Raw genomic sequence first — 14,801 nt, forward strand, 5'->3', positions numbered from 1 at the left:
CAGATACCTCATACGTCAAAATGTACAAGAAATTCGCTTTAGACAGAGAAGTAGTTGTACTTGAGCATTTAAATATCAACTTATGCTTAACTAATATTTGCTTAGTTCATTCGTAATTTTTGCCATCAGTTGCAGTATTCTGAGCAAACGATGTGAACTTTGTTCATGATGCCTTTTCATTGTTTACGACACCTGATTTTGCTCTTCACCCGAACTTCAAGGTTTGGCTAATATAGTGCCTAATTGACCAATTTCTACTGCATCTCATGGCGTTGTACTGTACGATGACAGAATGTATAAGGAATGCACAAGTGAATAAAAGTAGAATTAATTTTGTATCTTGCCACTACCCGGATCACACGATAGTTTCGAAACGATACATTTTAACTGTCACAGTCGTTTAAATTTTTTCTGCTCTTCTCCAGAAACCTGGAACGATCGACGTAATTGACACAAGCTCGTAGAGGATTCGGAAGTATATTGTTTTGCGTTGTAGTGGCACCTCGTGGCCGTCATATTGTAGTTTACCAAGAAAAGACGTACGAAGGAGTTTGGTCGGAACGCTACGACAGCTTCGGTTCGACATTCTTTTTAGGTAGAAGTCAGTATCGCTGGTAACAGAGTACTTTTCACATAGTCCCCAGACGATCAGGAAACGTGGAGACTTTTTAGCAGCAGGCTCGATGGTTTTACGAATTAGGACTGCACACACTGATGACTCCAAGCAATGAGAGATACCTGGCTGGCCGATCATGTTCCCTGGCGCTGTTACCAGGGTTGATCTGCTAAACTTGTTTATAGTCTTCCGTGCAGAGCCTGACGCTATCTTTAAAGCGCTAGCGCGAATGAGAACAGATCGAAATAAGAACTGCCTCATATGATGAGATTTCCTTATTGCCCTTGAGAATATTCAGCATACGAACCTAGTGAACAAAATTATCAAGACAACCTTCTCCTTTCACGCCATCAATAGAAAGAGATTCATCCTCCTGACAATGACGCAAGTTAATAACGTAGCCAGGATCGCGATGAGGGACATGAAATAATGTAGTATGTCGTTCAGTTGTTTGTTATCGTCTTAGAAGAAAGCTTGTGAGCCAGCGGGAGGGCGACTGGCTGGAGATACAATCCAAAAAGCTATTCCAGTTGAAGCCTGCTACACGGTAATGGTGGACATCATTCCAATCACTCAGATGGAGAGCAGTGGCCCTAACAAGACTAACAGCGCCAACTCTTCCACACTAAAGCTCCGTGACGCACGTCGGCGCGACTGCGTGATGTTAAGCAGTCGTATGCGGACATCACGACGTGACACTTGCGTGGATACCGGCACGTATAACCAGTACGACTTGCTGAGCGTGTTTAAGTGTAAAACTTTTATCTGGGTCTTAATAGCTTCTGATCATGTTTACAACATTAGGAGACAAAACGTTAGACACAGAAATAAGCCTTAGACAACGACCTAATCCCCATAAAACAAAATTCACCAAGGATCCAGTATGTCAGTTTTTGTTATCAAGTTTTCTCAATAGAGTTCATACTGGAGGATATCGCAGTCCGTTTGTTTAAGGCTGATCTAGGGTACTTTCCTTCCACGGATTAGAAGTTCCGAAGGGTTTATCCAGGTGAAGAGCTGTGCAATCCTAACAGCTTAAGGCTCTTCTATGGACTTATTTTGTCCTGACGGTAATTTAAGGAAGCCGCAGTTTGATATGAAGCCACTTGTCGGTAATTTACAGCCGTGCATAGGTTTATTCAATTTTTCTTCTTTCTCCAACATCAGCTGTCTCGCGCCGAATATCCTGAGACTGCAAGACACGCTACCTTTAACGAAGCTGGTGGCTTGGATGCACGAAGCATTCAGTCTTGAAGTTTCACAAACGAATGCACAAACTTACTTAAGTGAGCTGAATGGAAAGTGCGTTTCGTAGAGAGCTTGTACAGTGGGGAACGTGGAGGTTGGCTGCACTTACCTTAGGACGATAACTTTGAAGACCGGTCCGGGGAGCCCCTTGATGATGGCGGACGCGTTGAGATGGCAGCGACCCTGGAGTACGACGCCATTCACCTGCAACACAATAAAGTACTTCTTGAAAATCGCTTCCACCAGCGTGGCGTCAACATCGCGAGGGTGAAGGAGGGGTTGGAGGGGGAGGGGGGGGGGGGGGTAGAAGCGTAGAAGCGAGAGGGAAGTAGGTCGCCTCCTGATGGACATGGGCTTTCCTCCTTCACAGGTCTGCAAACCGAAGAACGAACAGGTAATTCCCTACTCAGGCTACGCCAATACGTCACAAGAAGCTACTGGAGGGTGTTTAACAAACATATAACCACCCTCCACAGTGCGCCTTATGAAGCACTGGCGAAGCAGTGTGCAGAAATGCCTGAGGGGGCTTATTTCCCATAAAATACATTAACACTATATGGGAGAAGGGTATTTTCTAATAATGCTAAAGCAAGCACTACATGTGCGCAGAATCTATGTTAATCTCTGCACACTGTTCTACAGTGTTACAGGGGAAATTGGTTGTTAATCATCCTTACGGCAGCTGTAGTGTTCATCGGGGAAAGGCAATTTTCCCCCACCATAGCGCTGTTCGATTTTCGATTTACAGACAAACTATACTTCTCGCAGATCTCTTACCGACAGAAGACACCCCTCTTAATCTACAGCTCTGCAAAATAGCGAGAGGAGTGTGCTGGTCACACCTCCAGTTGGTTTTTTCGGTTGGGCACCCATGGTGCGAAAAGCCCTCTCGAGGTAACTCCACAGATTGGGTTTAAATCCGGTGAGTCTGGTGGCCAGGGAAGTACAGTAAGCTCATCCCGGCGCTCTTCGAACCACGCACGTAGATTGCGAGCTGTGTGACACGTTTCATTGTCCTGCTACAATAAATAAATGTCGAGTGACTAGGGCTTCCCGTCGGATAGACGGTTCGCCGTGTGCAAGTCTTTCGATATGACGCCACTTCGGCGCCTTGCGCGTCGATGGGGATGAAATGATTGGGCATGAAGTGATGATTATTAGGACAACACAACACCCAGTTCCTGAGCGGAGAAAATCTACGACCCAGTCGGGAATCGAACCCGCCCGGGCCCGAAGGATTGACATTCTGTCACGCTGACCACTTTTTTTTTTTTTACGCGTCGTTTATCAGATGTGCTCGATGTCGAGCTGTTTTCTGCTTTTCATGTTTCTATGATAACTATCACTCTGGTTGGTTCGTGCGATACTCCAGCTACTTCTGGTCACTAATTCTAATTATGTGCGAGTGTATACCGAACTTTTCAATAAATTGTATCCACTTGAATATTATTTGTGATAGTGTGTTTTATTTCAAGTGTTATTTTTTCACGACAAACGACTTTCAACAACGTATTATATGCATAGTTGTTGCAACTGATTGCCAGGAATTATATATATATATATATATATATATATATATATATATATATATAATCTCGCGCCATGCAACCTTTTTTTTTAGTAATTCAAATGTATACACACACACACACATATATATATATATATATATATATATATATATATATATATATATGTGTGTGTGTGTGTGTGTGTGTATACATTTGAATTACTAACAAAAAAGGTTGCATGGCGCGAGATTTTTTTATTTTTTTATTTTATATTATTTGTTTATTTATAAAGATATCAATGCGCGAACAGCCATAGTTAATCAAGCCTGGAAAACTAAAACAGAATGAGGACACCATCGAAGATAGTAAACACAAGCAACATGAAAATAAAGCTACAACTTCGTAGCTAGGCTTCCCAGCGACTGCGCCCACTGATAAAGATTGTTCAATGTATGATCGTTTGCAGTTCGTTCTGACCTCATCTGCCACTGCCTGGAACATTCCAGCTACACGGTGGGCTGTCAAAGGCACTCCATAGGTAGTTTGCGAAGCATTGTCGATATCTGGTATGCCCGGAAATAGCATGATGTCTTTCTCTTTTGACATCCTGTTCAAGTTCGGTGGTTGATCCTTCCACTCAGTTTTTTATTACAGAGGCCAACCGGCTCTCTGACCGAACACGCTGAGCTACCGTGCCGGCTTTGACCACTCAGCTACCGGAGGCGGACATTGGTCTGCTTGTAGATGCCATCATGTTGAGCAAAAAAATTTACATGTAGGGGTGAACATGGTCCCCAAAGATAAACGCATACTTACATTGATTCACTGTGTATTCCAGAATGATGAGATCACAGAAGGAATGCCACGAAAATATTCCCCAGATCATAACGCGTTCTCCTGGTGCCAGGGTGTTTGCTTTACATACATTTCAGGCCCTACACGCTGTTTGTCCAATGGAGCATAAGAGCCGCTCGGGATTAGCCGAGCGGTCTCAGGCGCTGCAGTCATCGACTGTGCGGCTGGTCCCGGCGGAGGTTCGCGTCCTCCCTCGGGCATGAGTGTGTGTGTTTGTCCTTAGGATAATTTAGGTTGTGTGTAATCTTAGGGACTGATGACCTTAGCAGTTAAGTTTCATAAGATTTCACACACATTTGAACATTTTTGAGCATAAGACGTGATTCATCTGAAAAGGTCGTCTTTCGGCACTCAGTGGACATCAAGCAACGGTATTAGCGTGCAAATTCCAGCCTTTGCCGCCTTCTGCGTAGGCCCATACGTAGCAACGAACGCCGAACAGTCGTTGAGCAGACACTGCTGGTAGCCGCGTGGTTCATCTGGGCGGTCAGTTGCTCAACAACTGCACGTCCATTCGGCCGCACACGTCTCTGCAGGCGTTGTTCACCCCTGTCACTTATGGCCCGTGGTGCACAGTTGCCTCGGTGCCGCTTTTAGATAGCGCCGTTTTGTCACGCACAGTATACCCCGCGGCATGTGAACAATTTACAAAATCAGCCATTTTGGAAATTCGTCCACCCTTGGCCTGCAAGCCACTAATTATGCCCTTTTGGGATGTCAGATAAGTCGCTCCAGTTCCGCATTGCAACGACAGCACTGTTTTCTTTATCTTCCCGACACGCTTTATAAATCCTGTGCTGCTAGTGCTGCCAGCTGCCGGCTGTTATTGCACGTTGACGTCGAACATGGGCGGTGGTCACGTTCATGTGACTGGATCGTGTAAAAGACAGCTTTACGTATCGGCTGGACTGCTGACTGAAGCCAGTTTCTCGCAGCAACCGATCGATAACAGTCGACGCATTCCGGCGCATTCAGTTATGAACGGAAACACAAGATCGATTTGTCAATGTTAAATCATTATTGTTGCCTACACTCTGTTACCGCCGTCGTCACTGTTATTGCCGTTCCTATATTTGCTTTTTATTCAGTTTCAATAAGTAGCTTTTACTTCAGTTTTCGTCCATGTTTATCAGTAGGCATTTTGTTAATAGTGGGCTTTGTGCATTGCTTAGTGGCGTAGGAATGGAAGAAAACATACGACTGATTAAAAAGTTGTCCTCACGATAAATTCTTTGCGGTCTATAGCATCTGCAAGAATGATTTATATGTATTAATTGCAGAAATTCAAAGAAAATTAATGAATTATGACAAATATTACTTGCAAAATAAAGGTCCCGACAAGTGACAGTATATGCGTGAGAATCAAGTGATAAAGTTACTAAGCAAATAAAAAAACTGTATCTTACATGCTTTCTGTTCACGTAACCTCAGCACTTACCGAAACAGAATTATCACTGATGGGTGCAAACCAGCGCGCAGAAAGAGACAGAGCGTCAATAAATTTAAATAAAAAAGTAAGTTTTCAATATTCAAACATAAATTTTCAATCTAGCACCAGTTATTAAACATTTAAAGCCAACTAAGCATTTAATGCCGAAAACAAAAAAAATCGTATTTAAGTGAATAAATAACTAAATATTGAGTAGAGTTGATTTTTTTAAATGTACTTCATTTACCTCTCCTTGGAATAAAACACTGTACGTTATTTGGCTCTCAAAAAGTTGGCAAATATAGCTGAACAATGACTAGACGCTGCGGAAATCCGAGATGACACGCGAGGAGGAGCATTACGGAGTTGCTTTGTGTGAAGGAGGGCGCAATGACAGCAAGGACATCCCTGCCGGGAGGCAGTTGGCAGTAATACTTTTATCTGAGGGCAGAACTCGCCCTAAAAGGTGTCCTAGTTTGCATTTCGGAACGGCCATTTAGGGTTGCAATACAGTGTGATTTTTTCCACCGTGTACGAACTCTAGGGATTGATCGACGAGAGGAGACGGAACAAAAAAGGTCTAATGAACTCATGTCCGGAAATGGATGGTTTCGATCTAGAGACGATTTATCCAATCATACATTGTTACAGAGACTGCGGTCTAATAGCGATGTACCATGCAGCCACAGTTAACGATGTGTGCTGAAAACGGTTTCTACGTCCCTCAACGCATGCGTGTGCGAGCCGTAGCATGTTCTGTTTCACACGTTCACATCAGCCAGCTGCCTCCGAACAGTGTTAAAGGCAGAATGAATGTGCTGCTCCAGTGTCTCCACATCTGGAATGAGATCTGTATACACGATGCTTTTGAGATGGCCCCATAACCAGAAATCGCATGGGTTGAGATGTGGTGAACGACGACACCATGCAACTGGACACCTCATCCGATCCATCGACCAGGGAAGACACGATTAAGATGCGTCCGGGCGCTAACGGTGAATGGGAGGGCGGGGGTGGGGGGTAGCGGGGGGGGGGGGGGTGGGGGGTGGGGGTGGAGCACCGACATGTAGCATCCTCATAACTCTTCGAATCGTCAATGGCACTTCTTCCAGCAGGGAAGGCTAAGCCACTTGCAAGAAACGCCGATAATTCCAGCCTCTTGGCCGAAGTGGAAGGTAGATTGGTCTCGAAATACGGTCGCCAGTTACCCCAGCCCACGCATTCCGGCTGCACCGATGCTGATGATTCGCCGCCACCATACCATGGGGGCTATCCCATAGACGACTGTCATGAAAGTTGGAGATATCACTCTGCGTAAACCTGTGAATGCGATGGATGGCACAAATACCGGTGAAGAAAGCAGTGACAAAACTGCTCCTAATGTGGAAAGTGTGTCGCTAGTAAGCCATGCAAACGCTGTAAGTGATAGAGGTAATAACAGTTGTCATGGAGAATGTTCCACACGGTCGTCTGGCATACCCTGTGCGGGCGGGCCAACTGACTGGTCGCCTTCCACAGTGTTAATCACATTTTCCTCCAGCTCTCGTGTCCAACATTTCGGGTACGTGCTTCATGATTTCCTGCTTCCTGAAACGACCCTGTCTCAGACAAACGACGAAACACTGTTGCAAACACTGAATGCTGTGGGCCCGCATCTCGTGGTCGTGCGGTAACGTTCTCGCTTCCCACGACCGGGTTCCCGGGTTCGATTCCCGGCGGGGTCAGGGTTTTTCTCTGCCTCGTGATGGCTGGGTGTTGTGTGGTGTCCTTAACTTAGTTAAGTTTAAGTAGTTCTAAGTTCTAGGGGACTGATGACCATATATGTTAAGTCCCATAGGGCTCAGAGCCATTTGAACCACTGAATGCTGTGGTCGTTGTCGGCGGGGATAGGTCTCCCCATACAACCTTGCCGCCCGTTGGAGAAGTGAATCCGACACACTATTACCAAGTACTATGGCAGGAGAGAGAGCTAGGGCATGACGTATGAGGAACAGTGCACGCTCTATGAGGAAACCATGCATACTGTAAGTTCAGCTGCATGGTACAACGCGTATTAGACCGCAGTCCCTGTAACAAAGTATGATTGAATAAATGGTTTATACCTTGAAAACCATGCATTTCCGGACATAAGTTCATTAGATCTTTTTTTGTTCCGTATCCTCTCCCCGATCAACCCCTACAGTTTGTACACGGTGGAAAAAAATCACCCTGTAGGAAATAGTGGCGACTACGAGAACATACCGACTCTTTTTCTGGGACCGAGTGTTTAAACAGGAACCGGGAGGATCACTCAGCTTCGTTTTTGTAGGCTTTCTGAAGCGGCCAGTACCTAAAGCCTGCGACGTGTGCTCAGTAGACCTCCTACTAGGTGCCATGCAGCTACACTTTGAGCTGCCACCGCAAACAGACTAGGTACTCGTAATACGCCATCAAATGAAAATGTCTGTTTTTTATAGCTCGAATTTCTCTCTGCCGACCAGCCTATAGCGCCTTTCGAAACGTCAAAGAGTATTTTTCTTGTTACTTCCTTCTATTGGTGGCCTTTCTTAATCAGTGAAAAATGGCGGACATAGTTCTTCGTAGGGTGTGTGATCACCACGGACGGCAGTGCATCCTCTGCATCCTGCTCCCAAATGGTTCAAATGGCTCTGAGCACTATGGGACTTAACATCTGAGGTCATCAGTCCCCTAGAACTTAGAACTACTTAAACCTAACGAACCTAGCGACAGCACACACATCCATGCGCGAAGCAGGATTCGAAGCTGCGACCGTAGCGGTCTCGCAGTTCTAGACTGAAGCGCCTAGAACGTGCTCCCATGCTGGGCACAAGGATAGTAAAGATTTCTTGGGGTTGGAAGTTCCAATCCTCCACCAGCGCGGCTGACAATCGCTGGATAGTCCCTGGTCCATGTGGATGTGCTGTAATACGTCTCTAAAGTCAGGGAAACTAGCACGTCAGCAGCTCTTCACCTTCCAGGAGTTGCTCAACCTACGCTGTTCGATACAGTCGTACACTGTCATCAATAAAAATTAAATCACGGCCGAATTCACCCCTGGAGAGATGTACACGGAGGAGTACAGTGTCACAACAACGCGACCAGTCAGTGTACTATGTTCAACGGAATGGAGGTATGTACGCTCATGAAATCTTACGCCTACTGCAGCGTTTTGTGGTGCAAAACCCCATAAACAAGGTGCGACGGAATATTAATACGACCATAATGTAAAATACCTGCGCGAGAGATAAATACTCTGTGGAATTTAAGCATCTCCGTGCGAACTCGATAACAAAGAGACAGTATTAAGCTACGGCAATGAGATGTTGGACATTGGAAGAAAGATGTTCTATGTCGGATTGAGAGGAGATTGTTGGAAGCCGCCATTAAGGCAGTAATCTATGTTTTATGGTACTGAAGAAAATAAATACGTATGTTGTTGTTGTTATGGTCTTCAGTCCTGAGACTGGTTTGATGCAGCTCTCCATGCTACTCCATCTTGTGCAAGCTTCATCATCTCCCAGTACCTACTGCAACCTACATCCTTCTGAATCTGCTTAGTGTCGTCATCTCTTGGTCTCCCTCTACGATTTTTACCCTCCACGCTGCCCTCCAATACTAAATCGGTGATCCCTTGATACCTCAGAACATGTCCTACCAACCGACCCCTTCTTATGGTCAAGTTGTGCCACAAACTTCTCTTCTCCCCAACCCTGTTCAACACTTCCTCATTAGTTATGTGATCTACCCATCTAATCTTCAGAATTCTTCTGTAGCACCACATTTCGATAGCTTCTATTCTCTTCTTGTCCAAACTATTTATCGTCCATGTTTCACTTCCATACATGGCTACACTCCATATAAATACTTTCAGAAATGACTTCCTGACACTTAAATCTATACTCGATGTTAACAAATTTCTCTTCTTCAGAAACGCTTTCCTTGCCATTGCCAGTCTACATTTTATATCCTCTCTACTTCGACCATCATCAGTTATTTTGCTCCCCAAATAGCCAAACTCCTTTACTACTTTTAAGTGTCTAATTTCCTAATCTAATTCCCACAGCATCACCCGACTTAATTCGACTACATTTCATTATTCTCCTTTTGCTTTTGTTGATGTTCATCTTATATCCTCCTTTGAAGACACTGTCCATTCCGTTCAACTGCTCTTCCAAGTCCTTTGCTGTCTCTAACAAAATTACGATGTCATCGGCGAACCTCAACATTTTTATTTCTTCTCCATGGATTTTAATACCTACTCCGAATTTTTCTTTTGTTTCCTTCACTGCTTGCTCAATATACAGATTGAATAACATCGGGGAGAGGCTACAACCCTGTCTCACTCCCTTCCCAACAACTGCTTCCCTTTCATGCCCCTCGACTCTTATAAATGCCATCTGGTTTCTGTACAAATTGTAAATAGCCTTTCGCTCCCTGTATTTTGCCCCTGCTACCTTCAGAATTTGAAAGAGAGTATTCCAATCAACATTGTCAAAAGCTTTCTCTAAGTCTACAAATGCTAGAAACGTAGGTTTACCCTTCCTTAATCTAGTTTCTAAGATAAGTCGTAGGGACAGTATTGCCTCACGTGTTCCAACATTTCTACGGAATCCAAACTGATCTTCCCCGAGGTCGGCTTCTACTAGTTTTTCCATTCGTCTGTAAAGAATTCGCGTTAGTATTTTGCAGCTGTGACTTATTAAATTGATAGTTCGGTAATTTTCACATCTGTCAACACCTGCTTTCTTTGGGATTGGAATTATTATATTCTTTTTGAAGTCTGAGGATATTTCGCCTATCTCATACATCTTGCTCACCAGATGGTAGAGTTTTGTCAGGACTGGCTCTCCCAAGGCCGTCAGTAGTTCCAATGGAATGTTGTTTACTCCGGGGGCCTTGTTTCGACTCAGGTCTTTCAGTGCTATGTCAAACTCTTCACGCAGTATCGTATCTCCCATTTCATCTTCATCTACATCCTCTTCCATTTCCATAATATTGTCCTCAAGTACATCGCCCTTCTATAGACCCTCTATATACTCCTTCCACCTTTCTGCTTTCCCTTCTTTGCTTAGAACTGGGTTGCCATTTGAGCCCTTGATGTTCATACAAGTGGTTCTCTTATCTCCAAAGGTCTCTTCAATTTTCCTGTAGGCAGTATCTACCTTGCCCCTAGTGAGATAAGCCTCTACATCCTTACATTTGTCCTCTAGCCATCCCTGCTTAGCCATTTTGCACTTCCTGTCGACCTCATTTTTGAGACGTCTGCATTCCTTTCTGCCTGCTTCATTTACTGCATTTTTATATTTTCTCCTTTCATCAATTAAATTCAATATTTCTTCTTTTACCCAAGGATTTCTACTAGCCCTCGTCTTTTTACCTACTTGATCCTCTGCTGCATTCACTACTTCAACCCTCAAAGCTACCCATTCTTCTTGCACTGTATTTCTTTCCCCCATTCCTGTCAATTGTTGCCTTATGCTCTCCCTGAAACTCTGTACAACCTCTGGTTCTTTTAGTTTATCCAGGTCCCATCTCTTTAAATTCCCACCTTTTTGCAGTTTCTTTAGTTTTAATCTACAGGTCATAACCAATAGATTGTGGTCAGAGTCCACATCTGCCCCTGGAAATGTCTTACAATTTAAAACCTGGTTCCTAAATCTCTGTCTTACCATTATATAATCTATCTGATACCTTTTAGTATCTCCAGGCTTCTTCCATGTATACAGCCTTCTTTTATGATTCTTGAACCAAGTGTTAGCTATGATTAAGTGCAAAATTCAACCAGGCGGCTTCCTCTTTCATTTCTTTGCCCCAGTCCATATTCACCTACTACGTTTCCTTCTCTCCCTTTTCCTACTACCGAATTCCAGTCACCCATGACTATTAAATTTTCGTCACTCTTCACTATCTGAATAATTTCTTTTATTTTATCATACATTTCTTCAATGTCTTCCTCATCTGCACAGCTAGTTGGCATATAAACTTGTACTACTGTAGTAGGTGTGGGCTTCGTGTCTATCTTGGCCACAATAATGCGTTCACTATGCTGTTTGTAGTAGCTTACCCGCATTCCTATTTTCCTATTCATTATTAAACCTACTCCTGCATTACCCCTATTTGATTTTGTGTTTATAACCCTGTAGTCACCTGACCAAAAGTCTTGTTCCTCCTGCCACCGAACTTCACTAATTCCCACTATATCTAACTTTAACCTATCCATTTCCCTTTTTAAATTTTCTATACTACCTGCCCGATTAAGGGATCTGACATTCCACGCTCTGATTCGTAGAACACCAGTTTTCTTTCTCCTGATAACGACATAGGTATAAAAGCCCAAAAGGATTATCAGGTGTACAGAGTGCATAACCCTTAATCACTTCAAAAGAAATATTCAGTGATTAAAGAGACACAAGTCGTTCGGAAGTGCTGTGTGCATTGATGGTGCGAATCTGGAGTTTACACGGTTTTGGGATTTGTCGAGAATGTTTCTCGGAAGACCTAAATAATTTCACGAACTAAAGTTGGATGCCACATTCCATACACATGACACAGAATAGGACTTGGCTGCACCGATCGATTTCCGTAGAACGATAAATTATCTTTAGCGATTTCAGGTGGAGAAATTCCAGCAAGGAGACTAAACGAGATCTGCTGCTGCGAAACGCAAATGATATTACCGTATTCTTTAACTTAAGGAGAACAGTAAGCAATATACACTTCATAAGCACCGCAGACATAATTAAAAGGACTCAGCTTAAATAAGGAGAAAACTGTAAAAAGAAATCGCTAAACCAAACCACAAATAAAAATCAATTAATAATAATACGCAATGGCATTCATAAAACGCTCATTAATTAATAGAGAGAATAAAAAATAAGAACTTTAAACTGGCGTCCTGGTACAGGACCGCCAACAATTAAGAACCGTTGTTGTATATTGTGTGTATGTACTAATCGTTTCATTGCGTGTGTTCCATGTACGCTGAGCTTCGATGGAGTTTGGTACGGTGAGCAGAGCAGTCACGATCCCCACTGAAGAACTTCACACCGCTGCAAGCTGAATAAGGCAGGCACACACAAAAATTTCACAACCTTTATTCAATCTGGTCTATATGTAGAAAGAAATTAATATTCTCAGTCTGTGGAGGAAGAGGTAGTTAGATTTTTCATTTCTTTGCAGCACTGCAGAAGTGGATATAGAGAAATTTACGTTCATTCTCGTCAGGTGTAATTTCTTGTTATAGTGTATTTAAGTGTGAAACCTGTTGGATATTGTGTTTGTTTTTTGATTTGTTATGGTAAAAGCTAGAGCCCGAAAAAAGATGGATCAGAAAAAATTTCCAGTCTTTCATGAAATGAGTGATAAATATGCTGTAGAGAAAATAGTAACTTCGTCTCAGCAAGAGACACACCCCATGGCTCAGATTTTAGAGCAACTAAAACTTTTGTCTGTTGTAGTACAGGCTGTATACCAGAAGCAGGAGGATATGTCACAAAAGCAAACTGGCATGTCAACTGCAGTGCAAACCATGTTACAGAAGCAAACAAACATGACACAAAAGCAGTCTGACATATGTCAGAAGCAGACAGATATGTCAGTGGTTATTCAATCGTTAGTGACGCAACAACAATAGATCTCAAATGAGATAACAGAGTTGTGCGAGGCCCAAAAATAATTTCCTTTAGAGTTACAAAAGGTGACACAGGAAATGCATACTATGAAGTCGAAACAGGAGGAAGTGGAGATTTCCGTAGTCGAGTTGACAGAAACGGTAACAAATATAGCTTCTGATATACGCAATCACATTAATGAAACGCTCATTAAACAAAAATGGCTCAAATAGCTCTGAGCACTATGGGACTTAACATCTGACGTCATCAGTACCCTAGAACTTAGAACCAATTAAACCTAACTAACCTATGGACATCACACACATCCCTGCCCGAGGTAGGATCCGAACCTGCGACTACTGTAGGGGTCGCGCGTTCCAGACTGAAGCGCCTAGAACCGCTTGGCCACAACGCCCGGCGCTCATTAAACAACAGATAGAATAAAAAATAAGAACTTTAAACTACCCATACCATAGTACCTGAATCATCAAAACGATGATAGTTTCGGTGGTTCACGTTTTCGTCTCATTGCGTATTTCTTTGAGTTACCTTTCGTATCATATGGTACCGGTTCTTTCTATCTATGGTCCAAGCTTCATCGAGCTATGTTACTTGGTAGTGACACATCATGTGATAGCTACATTCGTCCTCAAAAATTATGCACGCCAGTGTATTTCAACCACCGAATCGACCTTTGGTTCTTCCCGGTATGATGCCTGCGGTAAAGTCCTTCCTGTACATCTACGTCCCCAAGATGTTTCGTGATTAGTCAATGCAGCAGCTGGCTGCTTGATTCACGCCTGTTATTATGAGAGCTGATGGGCAGGCAATATGTACTGCAGAGGATGATTTGTTTTCCAGCAGAAAATCATAAAAACGCCATCTTCAGAACATGCTGTTTGAAACTTCGTGATTAAATCTGCCAGGTGGACAGGAAATCCAACCCGGAACGCTGCGTATAAAGGAAATTTCCTTATTACTGCAGTGAGTGGTAGCTCTCAGTTTTAAAATGCAGTGAGTGCTAGCTGTCAGTTTTAATACATGGCCAAATTATGATAAAAATCAATATGCATTTTCCAAAAGAGATCTTGTGAAACTCAACTCGCTCTGTTCGTCCGAGTGACCCAGAGCACAGGTTGATGCCGTATTGCGATTTTCGAAAGGCAACTGATACAAATCCGCACTGCTGTTTAGTAAACTACGTACGAAGTTGCCGAGTATCTGATCAAAATTGCGACTGGATCCATGATGCATATCAGACAGAACTCAACATTTCGTTCTTAAAGGGGCGAAACAAACAGATGTACTAGTAATTTTGGAGTACCCACCGGAGTGTTCTTGGGATGTTACATTTGTAATGTAAAGGGTGAAGCGGAACTCCACCGACCAACTTTCAAAGGTTATTCAGAGATTCCTTCTGGTTATTTTGCGGGATGGACACCTTTCAAAAATATTGATATATATTGTATCGATACAACAAGGACAAAAATATCGATGTTTTAAAACACGGATATTTTTGGTCCATCCTTACGCGA

The 14,801-nt window shown here is 43.3% G+C and overlaps 1 protein-coding gene across 7 annotated transcripts in view; it reads right to left on the reverse strand.

Annotated features, from left to right (window-relative positions):
• The window catches only part of LOC126365733 (multiple PDZ domain protein), a 2,074,088-nt gene that overhangs the window by 440,391 nt on the left and 1,618,896 nt on the right, over positions 1-14,801 (reverse strand). For all 7 annotated transcript variants that reach the window (XM_050008182.1, XM_050008180.1, XM_050008184.1 and 4 more), the window contains one exon: positions 1,974-2,068. In XM_050008182.1, the coding sequence (XP_049864139.1) occupies positions 1,974-2,068 (95 nt within the window). The remainder of the gene's footprint in view (positions 1-1,973; positions 2,069-14,801) is intronic.

The sequence above is a fragment of the Schistocerca gregaria genome, chromosome 4 (assembly GCF_023897955.1).
Source record: "Schistocerca gregaria isolate iqSchGreg1 chromosome 4, iqSchGreg1.2, whole genome shotgun sequence".
Taxonomy (NCBI): domain Eukaryota; kingdom Metazoa; phylum Arthropoda; class Insecta; order Orthoptera; family Acrididae; genus Schistocerca; species Schistocerca gregaria.